Source organism: Parasteatoda tepidariorum, chromosome 6, assembly GCF_043381705.1.
Source record: "Parasteatoda tepidariorum isolate YZ-2023 chromosome 6, CAS_Ptep_4.0, whole genome shotgun sequence".
Taxonomy (NCBI): domain Eukaryota; kingdom Metazoa; phylum Arthropoda; class Arachnida; order Araneae; family Theridiidae; genus Parasteatoda; species Parasteatoda tepidariorum.
Window position 1 is genome coordinate 19,542,907 of NC_092209.1, and position 25,655 is coordinate 19,568,561.

A 25,655-nucleotide genomic window follows, 5' to 3' on the forward strand; every position below is an offset into this window, starting at 1 on the left:
TATGTTCCAATAAACCAAAAATCATTAAACAAGTTTCCACATTTAGTTTTTAAAAGATTACTTTCAGTGTTGAGAAGTCTCAATTACTTAATGCATAATTTAAAAAAGAAAAAAAAATGCACTGGCTTTTTTTGTCTAGAATAAATGTGAGTATATATGTGTGTGTACATAAATAAAGCATGTCAAAAGTGATTACTATTTGCACGATTCTAAAGTCTCGAGTCATTATGTCATATTTAAAAATTTGGGATTTTAAGAAACATGATCAAAAAGTCACTTGGATTTTTCTAACATTCAAAATTATTGCATCACAATTTTGTTGTATTAAAAACATTGACATTTTTAAAACTGGAAATTCGTAGCGATAGCTACCGAAAAAAGCAATTAAAAAACTACATTGTAGATTTAATGCGTCAGAAACTTAAATGTGAAACTCGAAATTTTTTCCCATTTTCAAAAAATAAATTATATATATATAGGGAAAATTAAAGTGTCTATGGCTACGAAGCTTTTTTTTTTTTAGCAATCAAACACACATAAGACTTAATTACTTAGAAAAAAAGTGATGAATAGTTTTATAGTTCAAAATAAACAGCTTACATTACTCAACTCACAAAAATCAACTATAAAGAAAACTACTTCTCTACCAGTCTTTTCTTTTTTCCGCCTTGCGTTCAGATCTGCTTAGTCTTCTCCCATCTAATGCACCCAAATACCCTACAACATTTCAAATCTGGAGAATATATTGTAGTTTTGAGTGGAGGTGAATCAAATTGAAAACAAGTGGAAATCCAATGTACTATTTTTTAAGATTCTGATTTGTTGAAATATTAATTCAACAAATCAGAATTTAACCTTCGAAAATTTAACCTCACTAGAAAAATTGCTTTTTAAAAGTACAGAAATTGCGTAGTTTCTAGAGGTAAAGTACCCATCACAGGCCAGCCCTCACACCCACAAAAAAGAGTTCTAAAAGCAAAAAAAAAACAAAATTATGCATAAAAAATATTTATTTAAAAAATGTAAACAATGTTTTTACATTGAGCATACAAAAGTAGATTAAAAAGTAAAGAATGAATAAAATGGGAAAATTTAATATACTTTGCATAGTTAGTTAATAAATTAAGATGTTTAAAATACATTACACTTTGAAAGTTTATTACTTTTTTCAAACAAACTAGGTTTCAAATTTAAGAGATTGAGAAATCACATAAAAAGAACAAAACTAGTATTCATCGAATCGATAAAAAGTTTTTTTAAAAATATTGAAGAAATAGCAAGAACTTAATATACCTATAACATTAGTAATAGCGTGCAACAATGTGACTTAGTATACTATTGCTAATATCAGAAACAAAAATTTTTTTTACTAAAAACTGTTGGTGAAATTATAATTTGCATTTCAAACATAGAAAATAGTATGAATTGAAAATAAAAAGTATTCTAAAAAAAAAACAGAATTCAAAAAGCATTTACAATTTTTATTTTGTTGCAATAAAGTTCATATACTCTTCGCGGTTAAAAAACTGTTATAAATTAATATTTAAACTCAAAACTTCTTTTTAAAAATATATATATATATATTTTCAAGCATTAACATACGTTTGAACATTAATAGTTAGAAAAAAGAATTTGAATAAAAAATTATTTTTTAATTTTTATGAACGAATAATCGTCTACTTAAGGCTACAATGCTTACAACGTTTCGATTTGCTATTGCAAAGCTATTTTTAAAATTATAAAACTATTAAAATTCAAAAAGTTTTTAGAAAAATTCTATTGTCATGTATCAACACGTATTTAAACCAGTTAAAAGAAGAAAAATTGAATTTCAAAACTTTTTTAAAGTTTAATACTGAGAAATTGTTTTACTAAAAACACCAACACTTCAAGAAAATGCACACACATTTCCTTCAATTTTCCTTTTTGCATTTTATAACTTAATATTCCATTAGTTTTTTTTTTTAAAGTGCCGGAAAAATCACTTCATATTATTCTGTTATTAAAAATATCAAAGTTTTTTTTTAATAAAAGATATATTTTTATCTATAACAATTGAAGCTTTTAAAAAATCTACAATAAATTCAATTTAATGAGTTGGTAATCATCTTATCAAAATAAACTATTCGAGATCTTTAAAGTAGGTAAAATATACTTAAGAAAGATTTACTTTATGAACACAAAACAATGAAACAAAAACGTTTACAACACAAAAATATCTAAAAACATGGGAATTCTTTAAGGATGGCCACAGGTAAACGAAGAAACAGTAAACAATTTATGGCTTTTGTATGAGATATATTATCTTATTTGCTATCAATTGATAGGAAACTACATCGATATTACTTTTTAATCACTGATTTAGATCGTTCAGACGAATCACTGCCGATTCCATTGCGAGCAGCCTTTGTACATTTAGGTAAAGTACTTTTGGACAATGGCGATTCAAGAGCTTTGAATGAAACTCTACGTGGGACTGGTCGCTCTTGTTTATGCGGAGTTTGCCTATATCTGACACTATCACTCCTACTTACAGCATTATAACTGTTTGATACTATTAATTTGGGGCGAGTGCAACGACTGACAGATGAGTACTTTTCCGATGATGTTCTGACAAGTTTGCAATCGCTCTCTGAACCACTAGACCCTTTGCTATCAAACATGTTAACTTTGGAAAGCACATGACCGGGATTATATTTCAGGATTTTTAAAATACTTTCTCTTTTATTAGCTATGCTATCATCAGGCGAAGTCAAAGCACTCAGGTAATGGCTTCCGTTTACCCAAGACGTGGACGTATCGTGGTAAAAAGAGGTATCGGGTGTCTTGAAACAACTGTCATTCGGACTCTGTTGATCTTTGTCTTGCCCTCCTTTCGGAGTAGATAGTGGCTTGCCTTCCTTTTGAAGTAAAGGTATCTTCGTAGAATGCCTTCCAAATGATTTCCCAATTAAGTCAAACTTGTCATCCTTGCGTTTTGATGTTGCAAGATTTCCGTGAAAGGAGCTTGGTCTGTTGGGATTCGGAATTTTCTTCAGCCTGGGAATGCGACTGTCTGAATTGCTGGATAGTCGTTTCCGAGGCTTCGAATCGGTTGCTTCATTTTCGCTTGATCCGTTTGACTTTTTCCGTTGGTTTTCCACTGGAGTTTCTTTCTGCGATATATTAACTTTTAACTCGGAGTTCTTCTTATCAGAAGAAATATCAATGCTGAGACGAAATTCAGGTGCGTCGATTGGGGGCGACAAGCAGAAATTTTGCAGGAGTAAACTCAAAGACAGATCTAAGCTCTGAGTCACGTTTGCAGCTGAAACACCTTCTCGGGGACTAGCAGACGGGGAAAGATTTCTTGGTAGATTCTGGTACGAATTCACTCTCATTGGAGATTGCTCGTAATCGGAACAATCGTTTTGGCGAGGAATTTTCATCGACTGCGCACGACGTTTTTTGATGGATTCTGCTTTTATTTTACTTTGATTCGTCTTCTTTTCACATACAGATTTATTCTTGCAACATTTCAAATTGCAAGATGAGTGTGAATGTAAGCAAGGGCTCTTTTGGATTTTAGTTGAACTATCCGTCTTCACATTCTCATTTAAGTTGTCAGGTTTCGAATCTTTTTCAGATATTTCATCTGAAATTACATTTTGGAGCCTAGTTTTTGGAGGTTTAATGCTAAAAGCTTCTTGTCTGGACAGCCCAGATTTATGACTAGAAATTATTTCGATATTTGAAGCTTTTTCATGAGATGCAGATTCCTTTGAACTTGATGTCCTTATGCTTTCAGCTGCTTGTTCAACATACCACTTCGCAGTTTCACTCTTCTTAACTACAGTAATGCTATCAGATCGAGTAGGAGCAACAGACCTCGGGGCAGTGTGTTGTTTCTCTTCAGCTGTAGCTATTGACGATTCTTTTTCCTCAATTGGAAATGAATGAGTAAAATTAAGATTCAATTGACACTTGCTTCCGACTTGAGCTGAATTGGTTCCTTCTTGTCCTGAAGCAATTGAGTCAAACGGTATATCGACTACCGTCATTTGCAGATTTTGAGAGCCAGATTTTTTACTGAAAAAAAAAGAATGATTTCAGATTATTCAGTTATAACGTATTTAGTTTCAAGATATATATTTTTAATAGCTTGTTATTGGATTTTTAAAGAATAAAATATCACGTACTACAGTATTGCTTTGTCTATTATTTCTTTTTTTTTTTGGTTCAACTGAGTATCTAAATTTTCAAGAACATTTTCAAAACTCGAATAGTTTTCAAATGATACTTTATTTTCGAAGGATACAGTTAACCTGGCATTTACATTAAAAATTTGTATTATATGTCTTAACTGCCGGTGATTGGATAGGTATTAGTGGTCTTTACAGAAGTGAATTTAATAACAGGAAAGCGGCCATACTGAGCTATATTTAAATAGCATCAAATTAGATAGCTTGATCAAATGTTACTGTGAACTATCTTGACAAAAGAAAAAAAAATGATAAACCTATTGTTCCCTTTAGCACCGTGATATCATACAAGGTTCCAACTCAATTTCAGAAAAAAAAATTCCCTGTCTTTTCCTAGTATATCAGGATTATTTTAATGAAAATCATATTTTATCTATACTATGCAATTCTTAATCAGGAAACTGATTTTTTACTTGTAATGTCAAATATTAAATTTTGTGAGCAAAAAAGTATAATTAAATGTAAAGTTTTAACAACAAATAATTTTTATAGATGTCAGAATTTCAGAATTATTTTACTCTAATCTCAATAACTGATTACTGTTACTGACAATTCTGAGACTGGTTATTTTCCTGGTATGATGTAGGAGTTTACTAGGATTTTTTGTAAAAAAAATTGCAATATCCCTGACTATTCCCTGTTTTTAGAGACAAAATTAAATAACCCGACAATTCCATGCTTTCCCTGACCCATGGGAGCCCTGCCATAGGACTAGTGTTCAACCGATATGTATACAAATCTAAGGTTTAAAATAGGAATAATCTAATGTGAAATTCTTGGAAAATTTAGAATTCATATACTCTAGAAGAAACTTATTAAAATATACTTTCTAATTTTGCACAGCTTACAATCCTTAACTCCGAAATAATTTGTACTTTTTGCTACAGATTGGGCTAATTTTGTTTTGATAAATTATGTCTTGTTTTTAAGAAAAATGAAGTAACTGACAAATTTTTACCAAAATGAGGAGCTGAAGTCAAATTTGATATTCTTTTGGCATTTTTTTCCGATAAACTGATCGACATAAACAATGATTAGTCTCCTTAAATCAATGAAATTTTCGGAAGGATCCAAGAACTTTGAAATTTGTAACAACAGTTAATTCAGAGCAGGCTTCGCTTCACCCCATCCTCGCGTGCCTGGGGCTCACCAGGCAGAATTTAGCAGATGATCCAAGGACGGTGTTGGATTCTTTGAGGGTGTATAACGTCATGGACCTGGTCTAGCACTGCTGGCCAATGGGGGCGTGCAACAACAACAACATGATTAGTCTAAAAGCTACGCGAGTAACCCACAAAATCACAATACGTGAGAAAGAATTAAGATTTTTAAAATTTGAACTTCCCATCAATTTTAAAATATTAATAACCTTGTCCTCCAAAAAATGACTGCGTATTCATAATTGTTTCGAACCATAAAAAAATGGCAAGAAAACAAAATTAGGGTGAAATCGGTCGAAAAGTTTCAGAGAAGTATAGTTTTCAAAGAGAGGTATGTTTAAAATTCGATTTCTCAGAATGCATAAAATTGTGTTTCTAAAAATTCAAAATCTCTCCGACTGTTATTAAATAAAATAATAAATAATTCTTACATTTGTTTTATTGGTGGATAAACGAAGCTTACGATTCCTTGCAAAACTTCTCCATGGAGCAAATGTGATTCGATAAAGTTGTACTACCCGTTTCTTTAATTAATCTAATTGAGAGCTTTCCTTTAAATATTCTTATTTTTCAATTAGATATCTTAGTGCTGTTTCAGAAAAAAAAGTTTACCTCTAAGATTTATTTCATCGAGCAATCTCAGTGGTGTTTAGAAAATTCCTACCATGATCTTCTAATTCATTAGTTTTTAGCAATGGTAATTACACTAAATTTTTTGCGGCTCCTAATTTGGATTCCTTAGGTTTATACAATATACCGAGCAATGTATTAAGGGTGATCAATACCGAACACCCTGCATGCTATTAAAAAGGAATGATGCTAAATGCTCAAATTTAAACTAATTTTGGAGCATGCTAAAGTGAGAATGGGAAAAAATTTCTGTAAATGCTGAGAGTACTGATTTCATTACCCTAGTCAAAATCTGATGGTTTTCCATTAATGGACCATCATAATCTTGGTCCATCAATCCATCCATCAACCATCAATAATTCCATCATGAACCATTGTATTTTTGTTATGGTAACTATCAGCCCAATGTAGAAATTTGGACTAATTTATGATGGTCCAACATAAGAATAGCAACTAGTTTTGATTGATTGTCCATGTTAAACCATCAGAAATTTCAATTATAGTTTCTTAGAAATCAAACGTTGGAACTCTCATGAACAACCATCACTCTAAAGTAAGAATTTGGACTGATTTCTGATAGGCCAACATAAAAAAACCCAAATTGTTTTGATGTTATATTTCTGAGAACCAACAAGAATTTCCATCATGGAAATGTATAGTTGGAGACATCATGGACTATCACGGATTATCATAGATTGTTGGTCCTTAAGAATCTAACTTCTCTTGATGGTTAACCACCACAGCATTAAAGAAGCAAATTCCATCATGATGGAAGTTTGTGGCGTATTTAAAACGCATGATGAACGCATGATGGAAAATTAACCATAAACATCAAAATGATTTGATGGGACCACCAAGAATCCGAGAAAAGAATCTTTATAATGCGTGTGCTTTACTGAATTTATACTTTAACGTGTCTCTCTTGCTGAAATGAAAACCAAAATACATTCAACCACACCTCAGAATTTTTTGTTTTTAACAGTATGTGAACTTCTTGGGAACTATAATTTTTTTTTAAAATTAATAACTACCTCTTCTTTTCTCTCTTTCGCAGAAAAAGAGCGCCAAATGACTTCCTTCGAGTATGCCTGCTACTGCTTTTCTCCGGGATTGTTCGACCTGTAGTTATGGAAAATGAAGAGTCAGGAGAAAAATATGTTTCTCTATGATAGACACCAAAAAATAAACTTGATCTAATAAAAATAATACAATTACCTTTCTTCTCAGGAGTCACATATGTAGGGCTATCTAGATCATCCAAAGATATAGATTGCCTAATCAAAAACAAAAATACAACACTATACTTGTACTGTGTTCAAATTCAATATAATTAGTAGGCTGCAATAATCAACATCGAGCCTCAGTGGATTAATCAAATATTCAGAAAATCAATCATCGATGAAATCAAACAAAACAATTATTTAATAAATAAAGAATGAATAAAATATGTCACTTTCGTGTCTGCAACCTCACTGATCTTAGTTATTGCGCCTCAAAGTTCCCTCTCATTAAGGAGGTTTTACCATTCCCTCCAGTTAAAATTCGATGTTTCAAACAGGTGCTTCGAAATTTTCCAATTAACTAATTAAGAGCCGTAATAGCACAGGGGATAGAGCTCGCTTACCAATGTGGCGAACCGGGTTCGAATCCCAGTCGATACGAATTCTGGATCCGTCTTTGCACTGACCATAGTGCTGACGAGAAACACCCTCAGTGGTAGACGGATCATGGGTTAGAGTCCCCTTGCCGTCAGGCTAACCGTGGGGGTTCTCATAGTCTTCCTCTCCATGTAACGCAAATGCGGATTAGCTCCATCAAAAAGTTCCCATGAAGGCCAATTTCTCCCAATACCTGATCCAGAGGAGTTCCCTTGTCTCCTGGATTGGGTTCAAAATTACAAGGCTACGGAGTTGAACATTAGTAGTGGTAAATCCGTAAAATTGGGTCGGCTGTTCAAAGATGGTTATATAAAATAAACTAATTAAGATCCACGATTGCTCAGAGGATAGAGCGTTCGCCTTCCAACGAGATGAACCGGGTTCGAATCCCCAGTGATGGCTGGTAGAAACGAATCCGCACCCGGCTTGCACCGACCTCAGTGCTGACGTGAAATATCCTCATTGGTAGACGGATCATGAGTTTGAGTCCCCTTGCCGTCAGGCTAACCGTGGAAAGTTCTCGAGGTCTTCCTCTCCATGTAGCGCAAATGTGGGTTAGTTGCATCAAAAAGTCCTCCACGAAGGCAAACGAGTTGAACATTAGTAGACTTAAACCCAAAAATTTGGGTCCGCTGTTCAACAACGGTTATAAAATAAAATTAGATAATTAAACAATAATTAAAAGTTAATACACAAATCATCAAAATTCTTTCGAAACAAAAGTTCTTTAATCCTTATGTTAGTATTGAATTTTTAAATTAACAAATTTGAAAATGGAATTAAAGTTTAAAGTAATTAAGTTTAAATAGTTAGTTCAGAATAGATCAATAAGTTCCTGTGTCAGCACGGCTATCTGCAATTGCGTTACTTTGTTGATGACTAGTCTCTCTCTCTCTCGCAATCCGCTCTAGCATCTATGAGTAGCGGTTTTATCAAAATATTTGTACACATAAAATTACGGTTTGAAAAAATTTACCTTAAAAAAAAGCATAATTGTGAACAGTAAACAAAGTTTTTAAACAAGGTAAGGTTAAAGGCAATTTTATACCTAAAAATGAAATTGCCTTTAACACTGTTATAATATTTTCATTGAATAATAACAAAAGGTATAATTAATAATAATTAGAGAGAAAAATTAAATTACTTAAAATATGTCAGCATGCATATCAAGTTCTCAATCCAGTATTTGTTGCATTTTAAAAGTGTTTTTAATTTTAAGTACATTGATACTTTTAAACTTAAAGAATTTATTCATAATTAAAATTCATTATTTAAAAGTGGTTTACTATAAACAGTTTTATTTGCTTTCTATCAACAAGCAATAAGTTTGTGCCCCGAATATCACTGTTCAACATTTTTTTAAATCAACGTTTTTTTTTCTCCTTTCGTATACGAAACGAAATACAAATCATTGCAGGATTTTTAGTTCTCTAAATGCGAAAAGTCAAAACGTAAAATCTATATCTTAGTCTCGTTTCTATATATACTTTTGGTATTTTTAACTACAAATAGAGCCTGAAGTCAAAATAATAACTTAACTCAATCTTCCAAGTATACATTAACTATATCAGTGGAATACAAATGCTTGAAAAAATTGACCACGTCTACTTTTTCCACGAAATCAACTAATCGATTCTTTTTTATTACATAATGATCCGTTTAGTTGATTTCGTGCAACTAGTTGTGAACGTAGTTATTTTGAATATACTTATTGGATACAGCAAACTCCTTTACTCTGAATGTGATTTTCTAATAAACAAAACAAAAAAAAAACAAATCAACCTATATCTATTGGTTATAACAACGAAATTTAACGTAAGGGTCACAAATTATCAATCATTACAATCATACAAGAATTTATTCCTGCATTCATTCCTAAACTTGTATTTCATTTTGTTGGTTAGTTGGATTAACGCCTCCTATAACTGAAAGCCTCCACACGGTTTTTTATAGGTAGTCCGATCAGACCACTGTGAAGGTAAACCAGTTTACGAAAGAGCCACTTGATACAAAATCTAGTAAAAATAAGAAAGTGGTAGCAAATACATGTCTAAAAATTTGTTAAATTTATGAATATGATTGGTTTGTTTTATTTACTTGTCAACCACTACAGATTCAATTCTCAAGTGTATATTATAAATTTCTCTCAGTCAACTTAGAATAGAATATGGGTTCCATGCGCACAACCGGTTCAATTTTTGNAAATGCGAAGTTAGCCCCCGAATTTAATTTTCAGGATTATGTCCAAAATAAGGGTGGTCAAAAAAATTTAAAGGGTGGTCATTTGTGGTCAAAAAATGGTCAAACGACTGCAGTTTGAATTTTTGATTTTCCTCATTTTCGGGGGCTATCTTCGCATAGCTGATTTCGTGCAACTAGTTGTGAACGTAGTTATTTTGAATATACTTATTGGAAAGAGCAAACTCCTTTACTCTGAATGTAATTTTCTAATAAACAAAAAAAAAAGAAGAAAAAAAACAAATCAACCTATATCTATTGGTCGTAACAACGAAATTTAACGTAAGGGTCGCAAATTATCAATTATTACAATCATACAGGAATTTATTCCTGCATTCATTCCTAAACTTGTATTTCATTTTGTTGGTTAGTTGGATTAACTCCTCCTACAACTGAAAGCCTCCACACGGTTTTTTATAGGTAGTCCGATCAGACCATTATGAAGGTAAACCAGTTTACGAAAGAGCCACTTGATACAAAATCTAGTAAAAATAAGAAAGTGGTAGCAAATATATGTCTAAAAATTTGTTTAATTTATGAATATGATTGGTTTGTTTTATTTACTTGTCAACCATTACAGATTCAATTCTCAAGTGTATATTATAAATTTCTCTCAGTCAACTTTAGAAGAGAATATGGGTTCCATGCGCACAACCGGTTCAATTTTTGAATGGTCTGCGCGGACTACTTATAAAAAACTGTGTGGAGGTTTTCTGATGTAGGAGGTGATGATTGGATTCACCAGGATTACGCAAAAGGGAAGTTGTCTCGTAATAATTTGCTTGCATTTTGATATTTTGAAAAATTTTTTTTAGCGTTAGTAATTTTATCGTTTACCTGAACTCGCTTATTCTATACTTTAATAATGTAGAATAGAATAGAATAAATAAAAATTGCATTTTACTTGCTCATATAGACTTTTAAAAAGCATGTATTTCAATTATTGATTTTCTTAGAAACTTCATTAAATTCAAAAATGTTGGTCACCTTTGACGGCTATAAAATTGCCATATATTATGCGCTACCATACCATAAGTTTACCATATATGAGCAAATTTTTAATTTCATGCACGATATTTCGAAATATATAGAGTCTTTTATCCATTTTCTTTAAAATATCTAATTTCCAATCCCGATTGTTTCACAGTTTAAACTGATGAATTTTAAATTTATTTTAATTAAAATTCATTTTGATCAATAAAAATATTAAGTCCGCTTTCAAGTTTTTATTAACTGACATATTAGCTATCATGAATCCCAAAAATAAATAGATATTCATTCATCTAAGTGTAACGATTGTAGGTTATTGTTATTATGTTATTGATAATAATAATTAACAGATATCGTTAATATAATCTTCTTCGCCACATTAGATTAACCACAGAGAGAATCTGACTTCATGTTCGTAATCATTGATCTTCAATAACTCTACGAATTACATAACATACGGTTTATCAAAACGCTTAGATTTTTGGCTAGCGGTTTTTTCGATTCAGACTGCAGTGCGTCGACAGGTTAGCAATAAAACTAGCCTACAACATTATCAAAATGGAACTTCAACACTAGAAAGACTGAAAGACATATATTGCCCAAAAGCTGTCAAAATGACTGCTTTGTGAAAGAATAACTAATGTATAAAGAAATTTGTTTAAAATTAATTTTTAATATTTTTGATATTCTTTTCAGTTATATAGCAAGTTATTAGTAAATATCAACGATAAAAATAATTATAAAAGTCACAAAGTTCTAAGAAATCGTGTCATTATATACATCATTGATTTTCTAATTGAAATTAAAAAGCAGTCAAAATGACTTCCTTGGGCAATCTAGAATTAAATAAGGAGAGAAACAAAAAAGAAGAAAAAAAATGTCTCGATAGCTAGCGTACAAGTATTACACCGAATTGAATTAACATACTTAACTTCAATAGCTGAATTATTAAGATCGAAATGGAAGATTGAATTAAAATATTATTTTCGGTGAATATCCACTCTGTGATGAAAGAATATACAATGAATATCAATTATCATATGATATCTACCGATGTTGAACAATGTTGAACAATGCACTTCTATCGTAAAGGAGACAGTAATGCACACTGTTATCGTAAAAGTAAATCGTAAAGAGAGAACAATAATGCACACTGGCATACTTTTGCCTTTTAGCTGTTGTATGTTCTGGTTCAGCTTTACGTTTGGATGCAGACCTTGGAAAAGAAGTTTCTGCCAAGTCAGAAACGCTGGTGGACTTGAAGGATACATTTTGTCCCACTAGTCTCCTGAATCCACTCATAAGATCTGAAAGAGACAAAAAACCGTTATTTTGCAGCAAAAACAGTTTGTTGTTGTTTCTAATGCCACTTGCCACACTAGCAAGCCTGCTTGGTGAAACAGAGCAAATTTAAGGCAGAGGGTACGTTTCTTGTTTTACAGTGGCGCCATCTATGGCCAAGAATTTGTTTTCAGCCCCACACACGTCACACCAGTTTATTGGGCGGACCCATTCATACATCCACAAATCGTAATTCTTGACCTGGATCAGAGAACGATCGATCTTCAATCCAGTACCCCCAGAGGTTTTGATTTGTTATGGGGACATTGAGGACTTCGCGACTCGACAGAATTTTAACGTGCATCAGTCACCAACTACACAGGGAGTCTTCGGCCGGCGGGGTTCGAATCCACGAACTCTCGAACATGGGCCTAGCGCCCTACCGACCAGGCTATCCCGGCAACATTTCTTTAGTTAAATCATTGAACAAGGAAAGGCAAAGGTTTTTACTTTAAGATTTAAAAATGCCTTGAAATTTAAATTTTAACCCTACAATTTATTTTTTTGAAAAAAAGAAAAGAAAATATCATTAGGCAAATATTATTTATAATTCGCACTTGTCAACCTTGTGGCCCAGTAACCAGCATATCAAGAAATCTTATACGAAGGCTAGATTTTATTATGTTCATAAAAGTAGAGGTATGTGCCCAAAGATATATTGATTCAGTATACGAAATTAATCTTGGAAGTTCGCTTGTCAGTTCAAAGCTTTCGAAATTCAGTAGTTTGGATAATTATAGTATGCAGTTGAAATATGATATTTACGTGTTGTACTTTTCAGTGTTGTATGGTGCAGCAGGTCAACAATTACAATTTGGATTTCAAGTGAGTAATAATAAACGTCAGAGAAATTGAAAGAAAAAAAAAATGAGTTGAGAAAAGTTTTAACATCTTGAAAGCCATCAAAACTTGCACTAAGAATAAATTGATAATAAATTTCTAACTTGGGTACCTCGCAAGCCCAATCTGGTCAATCTAATCAAACGTGTCGAATTAGATTGACTGCCGAATAGTGGCATTTGTTTATGTCACAATTCAGCAGCCAATTAGGTTCGACACCCACGCGGGACGTCGCTGCATGATGATTACTTAATTCCTATATCGCAATACTCTTTTCTTAACGTGTAACGGAATATAGATTAAAATTTTCTCGAATTTCTGGTAAGAAAGATAACTAGGTAGTTTAAAATTAACCTCTAAAGAGTCATGTTTAGATTGTTTTACAAACATCTCATAAAAAGATGCATTTTTTTTAATAGTTTTTTTTTAAATAGTTTTTTTTTAATAGTTTAGACATTAATCATAAAAAGTGACCTTAAAATATTTCTTCAAAAGCATTCTTGATTGCAAAAGAAAGTTATTTAAATTAAAGATACCTTGAACTGTTCCGCTCATTCTTTTCTTGTATCTACCTGGTCCAGCATCAATTATATCAGTGGATGTAGTTAACTCCGATCCTAGTAAGGATGTCTGGTATAGAAGTGATGATGGTGGCATCATACCAATTTTATCGGAATTTTCAATCAGCATTTGTATGATCTCCGTATGTTGGAAAATCATATCATTTCTGTAAAGATAAAGTATGAAAATGGTTTGAAAAATGAGATGATGGAATCGATGTGCACAGAATAGTTCTGAACAATATTTTCAGAAAGTTCAAAGGAGGTAAAGAGCTCAAAATCATGCAATCTAAGTTTTTCTATTTGATAACGAAAACAAATACATGGAATGCAGTCCAGTGGAAAAAATTAATTGTTGTTACCAGAAATAACAAGAGAGGTCTGATTTTAAACCGTATTCTAAACCTACATTAGGGTCTACTTTGAGATTTGTCTTCCAGAAGAATACCCATCAGTAGCCTTAACTTGGGCATCACAAGGCAAACAAGAAAGAGTCAGACCTACGTACGCTAAAATGGAACAGACAAGTGAAAGAAAAAGCAGGTGGAATGGATGAGTTGGTCTAAGGTGAGATCGTAAGCAACTGATCGATTGAGCTGGCAAAAAAAATTTAAGGACTTTATGTGCCATTGGTCACAAAGAATAATAAGTAAGTAAAATTTAGAAAATATTTTACTGTATTTGAAATTGTGGCTACACAAATTTAAAGAAAAGAAATATTGAGCAAAAAATTTTAGATACAAATTATTACCTGACTTTGTCAGCTGTTTCTTTCATTGCGAATATATTTGGAGCCAATATGAGAGCCAAGTTGTAAGTTCCCATCTTATTCTTATCACTATCTACGGCCATATTGGCAAAGAAACGTAAAAGATGTTTCAATGTATTTTGGTGGTCGATTGGTAAAAGAAGAAAAGCAAATAGATAAGCGGTCTCACGATCTTTTACCTCCTCCAAACTACGGCACCTGTAAGAAGAAACATCACAATTTTTGTGTTATTATAACAGTAATAGTTTGTTAGAATGAGCACTAGCATACTAGCGATTTACCTCATTTAACAGTGTAGTTACTTTATGGATCAATAGATGGCGACTCTAAAATTATGGATTAAGAGTTTAAAGATTTAATTTTTACTCACCTGATGAACAACTCTTGCAAATGGGTTGGAATCAAGGGCTCTGGCAATTCCCGTAACCACATCTTCAAAAGGGCCGCAACATCATTGGGTTCTGAGTCCTGAATGTCACCACCATTTTCTATTGTTGCCTGAAAAAGTAAATAAAAGTAAGTAAAATAACACAAAACATTGCGTTTAATCAGGGTGATGAAGTAATATTGAGAGTTGGAATTGGCAACACTGTAGTGCCGATAATTGTTTGTTCCACGTTACCACTGAGCAATCATACACCAATGTTCAAAAGGCCAGTTATTTCACAGTGACATTTCATGGCCAACCTGATCCCCTGATCTCAATGTGTGTGTTCTGATCTAGTGAAGATGCGTATTGTACACACCCACATGGAAGAAATCCATTTCTTGAACTATTGCAGTCAATTAGAGCAAAAACGCTGACAGGGAGCACATGAATGAATTGCCTATGTGATCGTCAATGTATAAAATTCGGCATTTCATGCAATGTCTAATAGTCATTGAATAGAAGGCCTAACTTAATCGGCAATGTATGAAGTGCGAAATATTTCACATGTTACCATTCAATAGAATGACTTAGGGAAAGCCTGCTGGTATCCTATAGAAAGGCAAAGGAAAATATATAATAATTTTCATATTTCATACTTAAAAATTATACTTTTTAGGTGTTTATTCGTGCAAAATTCATTTATTAAAAATTTCCTTTTCTTTGCTCCATTATGCATCGATAACTAGTCTGAAAAATAAGTGCCAAACAAAATTATTTTCTTAAACATTTTACAATTCTTAAAAATTTTGGTGAATTAATAAATTTAAAATTAGCATTTAAGCATTCAAATTTGATATATTTATTATTTAGAATATAAATATATCGAATTTGCATGTTTAGAAGAGATTACAAATTCTATCAGTACTTTCTATCCTAAAAGAAGCAAGTCAAGTTTACAGGGTAGCAAGAATCTTCGGTCGTGGCATTTTTGCACTAGATTATGTAGTCGTCTATATATCGTGACACTGTATCAATTTAAAAAAGGATATATTTTTTTAATTAAAGAAAGCTTCAATTAATTCAAATAATAATGTTAAATAAAATAAAAATTAGAGCAAATACAGAGTTCAACGACACAAGAGCTATTTTGGAACAGGTCTTTGGAAGTAAACTGTTATTTTCATAACAGGTATGATTCAATAACAGGTACAAAATACCTGCTCCAGAAAATATATTAACCATCTCTAGCTGTAATTGACTGTATTCTAATTTAGAGACTAGTGTTCGGGGTTTCTAGACTGATTCCAATGCCTGTTTCTTCCTCAAAGAGAGAAAAAAAAGAAGTTATTTTCATAAATTGGGAAATTTTTGAAAACGGTAGTTTGCTCTTTAAGGATGTATCAATTATCATAAATAAACTAAAATATTGAAATTCCAATTGTTTTATTAGCTTAGTACTTTACTTTTAACTTATGTATTAAGTACGATTTAATATTACATGAATTAATTTTTTACATGTAAAAAAAAGAATTATCTACATTTTAAAATTTAATTAAAATTATATTACATTTATTTTGCAGGGGTGTTGGTAAAACTTTTTTTACGGACCCTCTACCGTTACTTCGGCATGCAAGGTTTATATCCTGTTGAATAGCTTCATCATAAAACTTTAATAAATATGAAATAATTTTTTTTTAAAAATAAGGATGCTCTTCACCTTTAATTTCCTCTGTCTGACGACATTTCCTCCTTTGCGAAAAAGTCCTTCACTCTTCGTGAATTTTTGTAGATATTCTGTAGTTAAAGCAACGAATCTGAAATGTAAAAATAACTAGAGAAAGAACCAATAGTGCACATTTACAATTTTCTTTTTTGAAAGAAACACATCTTTTCTGCTGTTTAAATGCGCAAAATTATACGAAAAATAGCAAAAGCGAATTTTTTTAATTATATCTGATATGTATATTAAAACATCAAAAAACGAGCAGCATTTCACCGTATTTCCTTCTTACAATCTAAACCTTTTATGTTTATGTTTGTAAAGCAAACATGACAGAACGACCATCAGTCAAATTATGTTAATCCTTACAAAAGAAAAATTCTACAGTTATTGGTAAAATAACTGTTCAAAATTTTAAGAAAGGGGATAAATCTATTTATTTTTAGTCCTTTTTTATTGAATTTTTAACATAAAATTTATGTATTTCCCTATAACGACAAACTCACTTTAACGACAATTCCATCTGTTATTCATAACTGTCGTTGGACGGACTCTTATTATTTTTACTATAATTAAGAGCATTCACCAATAGCCCTTCGAAATTTTCTTGCATCTTTGAAACATAAGTGTAAATGAAAAAAATTGGAATATTTAATTATTTGAATCTCTTAATATTTATAATTCGATTCTCTTAACATTCATATCTTGAAAAAATTTCATTTGTAAATGCAGTACATACATTTGTTTACAAAGTGTTTCACAAAGACAGCGTTTAAATGTCTACATCATATTTCTTTCACAAAGAAAAGTCTTTTACAATTTATATATATATATTTTTTTAAATTTAATTATTGACATTAATGCCATATATTATTGTACTTCTTTTAGACCTATTGTTTCTAGCTTTGGTACAACTTCTTATAAATTAGTTAAGCATTATGTTTCAATTTTGAACCTACTTTCTAATATGAATTCATTTGCTGTCAGAAACCGTTGCATAAACTCATATGATTTGTCAATTACCTTCCAACGTTCAAACCTAATGGAAAAAAAGGTATCTTGATGTAAAATCTTTATTCGCTTACGTTTCCGTTAAGAGGCATTTAATTGTCTTAAACAGGGGTTAAAGAGTTCCACTTTAGCCAAGTTGAAATTGGCAAACTAATTGTTGAACCTTCACTTTTAAGGGTCAATTTTATCGAATGAAATTTTAACGATTTTATCGCTTAGTTAAAACCCATCTAAAACTCAGTTGTCACCCATTCTTTAGTGACATGTATATTCACTACTTTGCAAATAATCTCTTTGATTTACTAAAATTTACTTTTTATAAATGATACATCGAAGGTTGTTTAATATTGATAGACAATACTGACATTGATCTTATCAATATTATGAATTCTGGAGATCCTTGAATACAATTCCCATTTGAACAGGAAAATAATATATTTTTATTATTGATAATTGTGATAAATTTCTCACAACTGTTTATCGGAAAGGATTTGCGGTTTGACTTCCCCTTCATTAGCTTTCATTTTATCCCCAGAATCCAAAGATAGCTGCCTAACTCACATTTTCTAAAATTAGGTTATTAACCGATCTTCCATTGCTTTATATAGTTGGAATTCTAATCACAGGTTTGAGTTTTCTGCTAAAATTATTCAACACAGCTCTTCATCTACTGAACTTGATTTTTGGGTGTCATTCCATGTTTTAAAAAATTCTAATTATTTAGATTAGAATCTCTCTAGTATCTCACCGTTTCCAAATATATCGCAGTTTGTTCTAATTTAATTAGTTACAACCCGGGATTCTTTGCCAAATCCCCTCACATTTGTTTCTAATTTCCCTTAATTACTATACTGTTTAATCTTGTTTCTCTGCTGCTATTGGTTAAACTACTTTGTACTTGTTTGCCTCCTTACATTCTTAACATGATTTTGTGTTTAAGCACTGAGGCAGGGTTCTTGTTTATAGAACCAAAAATTAAATCCAGCTCTCTACATTTATTTCAGCTTTATTAACTTGTTTTTTGGCTTTGATTAAGGTTTGTTTAAAAAAGTAACGAAAATCAAGTAGGTAGTTCATTTATTTGTAAAAATTGGTTTGAACATTGAAGAAGGAGTAAAATTTGCTTTGCCTGTGTTTTCTTTGCAATTCAAGTCGTTTGTTTTCTTAAGCACTCATTTGAAACCTATGTTCTTATTCTTAAACACGTTGTTTCAGCTGAGTCCAAAATAAAAAGTTCACCGACGTCATGGGATTTGGGAAAATAGTTCAAAAATAGTATTTAATGTTTCCTTCCACTTGGTAAGCGAAAATATTAAATTACGGTTGTAAACTCATCAAATTTCTTTGAACAATATAATATTATAATAATACAAATGTTATTTTAAAAAATGATTGTTTAGAAAAATTACTTCTGTTCACCAATAGATCTAAATATTTATAATACTGATAGATAATAATATTTGGACGTGGGAAGTAGAGGCCCAAGCGTAAGTAAACAGGTTTGTAGGCACTTTATTTTCATCGCACTAGAGCTGCACATTGGGCTATTGGAGACGGTCTGAGAAGCATCGCTGAGGATGATCCGAAGACATGCCATCGCAACTTTGATCGTCTACAGAGTAGTTGGCTCCCCTGCTTTGGTAGCCCTACGACCCTCTCGTGAAATCGAGCACTTTATGGCAAAACAGTACAATGAGGACCCTCGGTCCCTACGCAGACTGATCTCCCACCCGTTTACTGACAGCAACCACTGATGCTTGACTTCGGTGTTCTAAAGGGTCTTTGCGATCAGTCAACTGCGGGATCGTGAGCAAACGGAATTCATTTTAGTTCCACGTTTTTGTCATAGTTCTATGAATTTAATTCTATGCTAAGTGAATAATTTTAACTTTAAAAGAAAAACTATTTTCTGCCATATTGCGAAGCAATTATTGCCTTTATTTCTTAAATAGATAATTTAGTAATGTTTTAGAAAAGGTTTGATACATCTCAGCTATTTCTTTTAACTCATAAACTAAACATCTCCCCTTTAATCAGGAACACTCAGTCGTGTTTTAGAAAACTTCAACAGCAATCTTCTGATTAATCTAATCTAATCAACAGCAATCTAATCTTTGAATAAATCAAATTACACTAAAACGTTTCTCGTAGTTCCTAATTTTTGATTTTTTTTTAATGGTTTATGTAGTGTTGATTGATTAATATATATCAAGACGGACTATTACTTAAAACCCTGTTCAAAGTTAATCACATTCCATATTTTGGGATCATGCATGGTAATGTGAACACGCTTTATGAAAATATTATACGGTTTCTAAAAATTTAGAGTGAATTGGAGAAAGAATTTGTTAAAATGTATTAAAAATCGTTATTTAAAGGCCTGGTTTCTTAGGACAGGACGCCGTCAGCTGGAAATCAGCGTTAACCTCTGATTGGTCCATTTGTGAGTTTGATAGTATACGTCATTGAACGCTCATCTTGAACTACAACTGCCGTCCAACACAACTGCAGTTGGATTACAACGTGACGTTAACCACAGAAGCAATGGCGGACAACATCCAACAGCACATTGAAATCAGCCAAGATTTTGATTTTGACATTAAATATAGCTTCTTCATTAAACATAGCATTCTTCATTTAACTCAGCTATAATGTGTTTTTTCTTGGACAAAGTCATTATTTGTTCTCTAAAATACTAGTCGACAATAAAAAAATCAATACAAATTCAAAATAAATATTTGCTTACGTTATTAACGCATGCGCAATGAGAGATAATGTCTGCGTTGGACCGACTGCTCAAGCTGAGCTAACAAAAAAGTATTTTTTTGGCATCAGCTCTAAGTCAACTTTCCGCTGACGCCCAAATAAGGCACTAGTTCTAAGAAACCAGGACTTGAGCTAACAAACCAATATTTTGTTGGCGTCAGCGGGACGTTGACGTCCCGCTGACGCTCAGATAAGGCGCTTGTCCTAAGAAACCAGACCTTAAGTATATTTTTATTTTTTCTTTCATATTTGCGTTTGAAACAAGGCAGAAAATCCTTTACAAAATCTTTCTTCTCGATCAGAAAAATGATCGGTAATATGAAAAATCAAAGGTTGCCGGTGAAAAGTTACCTAAACTAAACTAAAACTGAAATCAGTAGCGAGACAGCCCGTAGAGGGCCAAGGCCTACTGTGCCCATCTCAGTTTTCTTGACCTTGGGCTCTGGGGTGCAAGAGCAGATGTTACTGTTAGGTGGTCAGCCGAACGAGAAACCCCCAGTGTTTGGTTCCCAAGAATGCTTGGTACTCATTTATCGACCCACTGAAGGGATGAAAGGCTGAATCAACCTTTCCAGCCCGAGAATCGAACCCAGGACCTGTGGCACGGGAGCGAGAAGCGCTACCACTCAGCCACCGGGCATCGGTGAAAAGTTGAAAATTTCAGAAAAATAATTAATAGATTTGTTGTTGTAGTTAATTTACGTCACACTAGAGCTGCACAATGGGTTATTGCCGACGGTCTGGGAAACATCCCTGAGGATGACGACCTACACGCGAAGTCGAGCACTTTACAGTAGAACAGTTTTACGAGGACCAATACCGCACACCCATTTTTGATCCATGCCATCACATTTTTGATCCTCTGCGGAGGGAATGACACCCCCGCTTCGGTAGCCCGACGACCTGCGCGCGAAGTCGAGCACTTTACGGTAGCACAGTTTAACGAGGACCAATACCGCACACCCTCGGTCCCTACGCAGACTGATCCAAGTGGTCACCCACCCGCACACTGACCGCAGCCAGTGATGCTTGACTTCGGTGATCTGCTGGGAATCGTGTCTTAACTATCAGTCTACTGCGGGACAATAATTAACAGAAAATTTTTAAAAAAAATATATGACAGTTAAAGATTTTACTCACTTTGGAACAGGATATTCTCCATTGGATATCCATTCTTGTTCTCTTAAGCTCACGCTGAAAATTTTACAACTTTTCTCTGATACACAGGCATCCTTCAAGGATCAAAAACTTTATACAAAATCAAAAACAGTTGCACAGTGAGCAAAAATAAATAAATAAAAAAATCAAATAAAAGGACCGCTTTGAATTACTTTTGATCAAATGACATGATCTTCCCGTTCTAGGTCTCACTTTTCAAGGTTCGAAACAGTGAATTCAAATATGATAATTAATGAGTGCCGACGATATCTAATGCTACGAAATCAGATACAAATACGTACTTTTTCTGATTAAACGTATCTTTTTGTCCAAGGGATTCGAATTTCTGACCCTATATAGGGGATAGTCACAATCTGGGAAATATGATCCTAATAGTTTAAGAGAGCGGTCCAAAGGTAGGACCCCTTCATGTTAATTTTATTTTTTGCTTATTTCACCTTATCTCTAGAGCTTTTTAAACCAATTGAAAAATATTGCACACAATTATAAAACTTGTTAATCCAAAGATAATTCCAAACAAAATATAACTTTTAGAAAATAATTACTTTTTATTTAATAGAAGTCGAAAAATTTTCATCTCTAAAATATAAAATTTTTACATCATTTTAAAGAATGCAATTTTAAAAGGCAAATAAACTTTTTTAGTGAAATCGGTCGAATAGTTCTTGAGAAATCAAATTTGAAAAATACTTGTTTTTAAAACTAGATTACCTAAGGAACGATTCGACCAATTTCACTCAAACTTTGTATTTTGCCATTTAAAATTGCATTCTTTTAAATAATGTAAAAAAATGCGTACTTTTCAAAGGAATTTTTTTAATATTATTAAATAATGTAATAAAAAATAATAAATATTTACTAAAAGTTATATTTTGCATGATATTATCTTTGGATTAACGAATTTCATTACTGTCTTTTAAAAAATTTCAATTCGCTTAAAAAGTTCTAGATATATGGTGAAATACGCAAAAAGTAAAAATAACATTAAGGTGTCTAAACCTTTGACCGCTCTCCAGCCCAAACTTTTGGGACCATATTTCCCAGATTGCGGCTATTCCTTATATTCTGGAGGTCACAAATCAGATTCAGTCGGGGGGAAAATAAGTATATTCAGAAAATTCCTTTTTTCTTTTGTCTGATTTCTTAACTTAAAATATTGTCTGTACTAATTAGCATTTGAAGTCACCTTCTCATACCATTAAGATTTGAGTCCTAGAATGTAAAGACTCGATCACTAGATCAAAATTTTCCGTACAGACGGTTTTTTATTTTGCGCGTGGTGCTAAGCAATATAAAATTTCTCAAATTTTTAGGAAATTAGAATAAAAGTTGAAGGTATTATGTTAGCATATGCGAAAAGTGCTCTGCTAAGAAATTTTTTGTTTAAAATTAAAATTTATCAAATCAATACGTTCTTAAAATGCGGATAATGCTTCACATTTCATTATGCAAACCATGATGTATTATTTAACATTTCGATGGGTTTCAGTTTGAAAAGTTTAAAAAAAATACATGTTGTTGAACAAGCATTCACGTTTTTCTTTTTCAAAATTTCACAATAATGGAAATCTATATGGCATATACTGCAAAGAAATATCACTCATCGTCCTTTTCTATGTAATTCTTATATAAAGAGGAGTCGGTAGGCCTAATACCAATAATGCGAAAATTGATATTTTATTATGTATTTTTTAGCATCACAACAAGATCTTGCATCGGTTTTTTTTCACAGAATAGTTACATATGCATGTTTACACTGCATAGCTGTTCTTACATATCTTTGACGAAATTTTTTCAAAGATTATGAACTGAAAACTTTTAATTTTTTAAAAAGGTTTATTTTTGAGCAAAAATCTATCATAACTCAAAAAGTATTCTATTTAACGCTAAAACATTATCACAGCACACAGCTGATATTATCTCAAATATCCACAAAAGATTTCAAAGCGATATCATAAGTAGTTTCTTAGAAAAGGTACATCTAAAAGAATTTTAGTATTATTGATATATGCTCTACAGACTAACCTTAATTCTTTGAAATGTAGTTTAACATAATAGACTAGTAAATAAGCCTGCCAAATAATATTTTAGTCAATTAAAATAGTAGAAAAACAGCAATGTATTGCATGGGGATAGCTAACTCCATACAAAACATATTTTCTTTTGAAAACTCTGCTTTATTTTGATACTGTTTTAAGTAGGATAAATCAATAACGGAATACATCATATTGAAAGATATTTTTATCTCGATTTTGGCGCTGTATAACCGCATCAAATTTCAAAAACATAAAATTCTACACTTTCAGTTTCAGAAAATTGAGTATTTCCAAAATGATGCTTAACAGCATTTTCCTTTAATACCTTCAATTAAAAATTTTATAACCATCGTTGAGCAACCGACGCAATTTTGTATTTGTAACTACCTATGTTCAACTCCATAGCCTTGTAATTTTGAGCACAATCTAGAAGACAAGGGAACTCCTGGATCAAGTACTGGGAGAAATTTGCCTTTGTGGAGGACTTTTTGATTGAACTAACGCGCATTTGCGTTACATGGTGAGGAAAACCACGGAAACCTCCCACAGGTAGTCTGACGGCAAGGGGGCTCTAACCCATGATCCGTCTACAACTGAGGATATTTTGCGTCAGCACTGTGGTCGGTGCAAGCTGGATGCCGGATTCGTATCGATCAGCCATCGTTGGGATTCGAACCCTGGTCAAATCATTGGGAGGCGAATGCTCTAACCCCTGAGCCACTACGGCTCTTCAATCACTAATTGATCCGAACATAAGAAGCGAATAACTATTTAACATTTACTGAATGAACAAACATTTGCTCATGTGCCAGATGCGACTATTCTGCGCCAAAGATATTGTAATGAAACAAAACGATGACACAAATCATATTTAATACAAAAACAGAACAAAAAAGAAGAAATAACGCTAGAATAACTTAGTGTAGAATCGTCCATGTTTATTTAATGAAAGTGTTTACTCTCTAGAATGTAACAATTTTGATTACATTAAAATACTTATTTCTTAAACTTAATTCTCTTTTCGCTTTTTTAGCATCAGACATAGTTTATAGCCCAATTTGATTTGGTTTTTTTCAATATATATTTTCCTAAACTGTTAAAATTGTAATTGTCTTATTAAAAAACATTCAATAGAAATCATAAACTTAATGTATAAATTATTGAGCAGGAAGCAAGACAATATAAATTATTGCTAAGTTCCTAATTATTTTAAAGTACAAAATATTGTATAAAAGTATTTAAAAAGTATACAATGATTATAAGAAGATTATAAGTCAAGCCGAGGGATAAGAGGAAACTGGAATTTTGAGTACATTATATTCACATACCAAATTTTCAAAATAATTGCATTAATTACAATAGTATTCATACCTTCATTATACTTTATAAAAATCATTACTCCATAAAATATAATCTAAACAGAACTGCACAAAAAGTTTGAAATAATTTATAAATAAATAACATAGATAATCAAATGTCCAAGTCTACAATAAGAAATTTCAACTTCTGTTTAAGCTATGGAACTATTAAAAATCTTTAACAACTTTTACACTATGAAGAAGTAATTTAATTATTATGATGCTCATTATAAAGCAAAATAAAATTAAATTTGCAATACTTGCTATTTTTTATTTATTTAGTACTATAATTTTTTTGGTATATTTTCTAAAGCATATTCAAGAATGCAAACTCGTACTTACTACTTTAGAAGCATTCCATTTTATTTTCTTCGGTTTAGGCACTTTCACACCCAAAGCCTTCAATTCTGTATAAATCGTGTGATACAAGTTTTTTTCTTGGCTAAAACTATTAAAAGTCGCCATTGTTCAAAACAAATTTATAAAACTCTAACGATAAAATAACTAGTTTAAAACTATGATTAAAATTATATTACGCATTGCTACATATTGTACTACGATTAAAATTGTGCACGCATAGTTACTTTTTTTCTATGCCCTAGATATGTACAGATAGAAAATGCACAAAACCGTTGCTTAAAAAAAATAAAACTTACGAAAATAAACCCGAGTTGTAGCGCATTTCTGGTCACTCATTTCTGCCCAGTTGAAAATTAGCAGTAGTTAAAATACATTATTAACGTCGCACTAGAGTTTCAAATCGGGTTATAGGAAATTTATTTCTGGGG

The 25,655-nt window shown here is 32.1% G+C and overlaps 1 protein-coding gene across 2 annotated transcripts; it reads right to left on the reverse strand.

Moving 5' to 3' along the window:
- Positions 1-992: 992 nt before the first annotated feature.
- On the reverse strand, positions 993-25,542 carry LOC107452987 (uncharacterized). 2 transcript variants are annotated; one of them, XM_043053699.2, is made up of 10 exons: positions 25,210-25,542; positions 21,435-21,526; positions 16,515-16,611; positions 14,798-14,925; positions 14,410-14,625; positions 13,635-13,825; positions 12,134-12,224; positions 7,247-7,305; positions 7,063-7,150; positions 993-4,068 (listed from the first exon to the last, which is right to left on the reverse strand). In XM_043053699.2, exons 1-10 carry the CDS (start codon positions 25,330-25,332, stop codon positions 2,343-2,345), a joined length of 2,811 nt encoding a protein of 936 aa, XP_042909633.1. In that variant the 5' UTR covers positions 25,333-25,542; the 3' UTR covers positions 993-2,342. The 2 variants fall into 2 exon arrangements, with proteins under 2 accessions (XP_042909633.1, XP_042909632.1); XM_043053698.2 differs by having other exon boundaries at positions 12,080-12,224; positions 25,210-25,498.
- Positions 25,543-25,655: the final 113 nt, after the last annotated feature.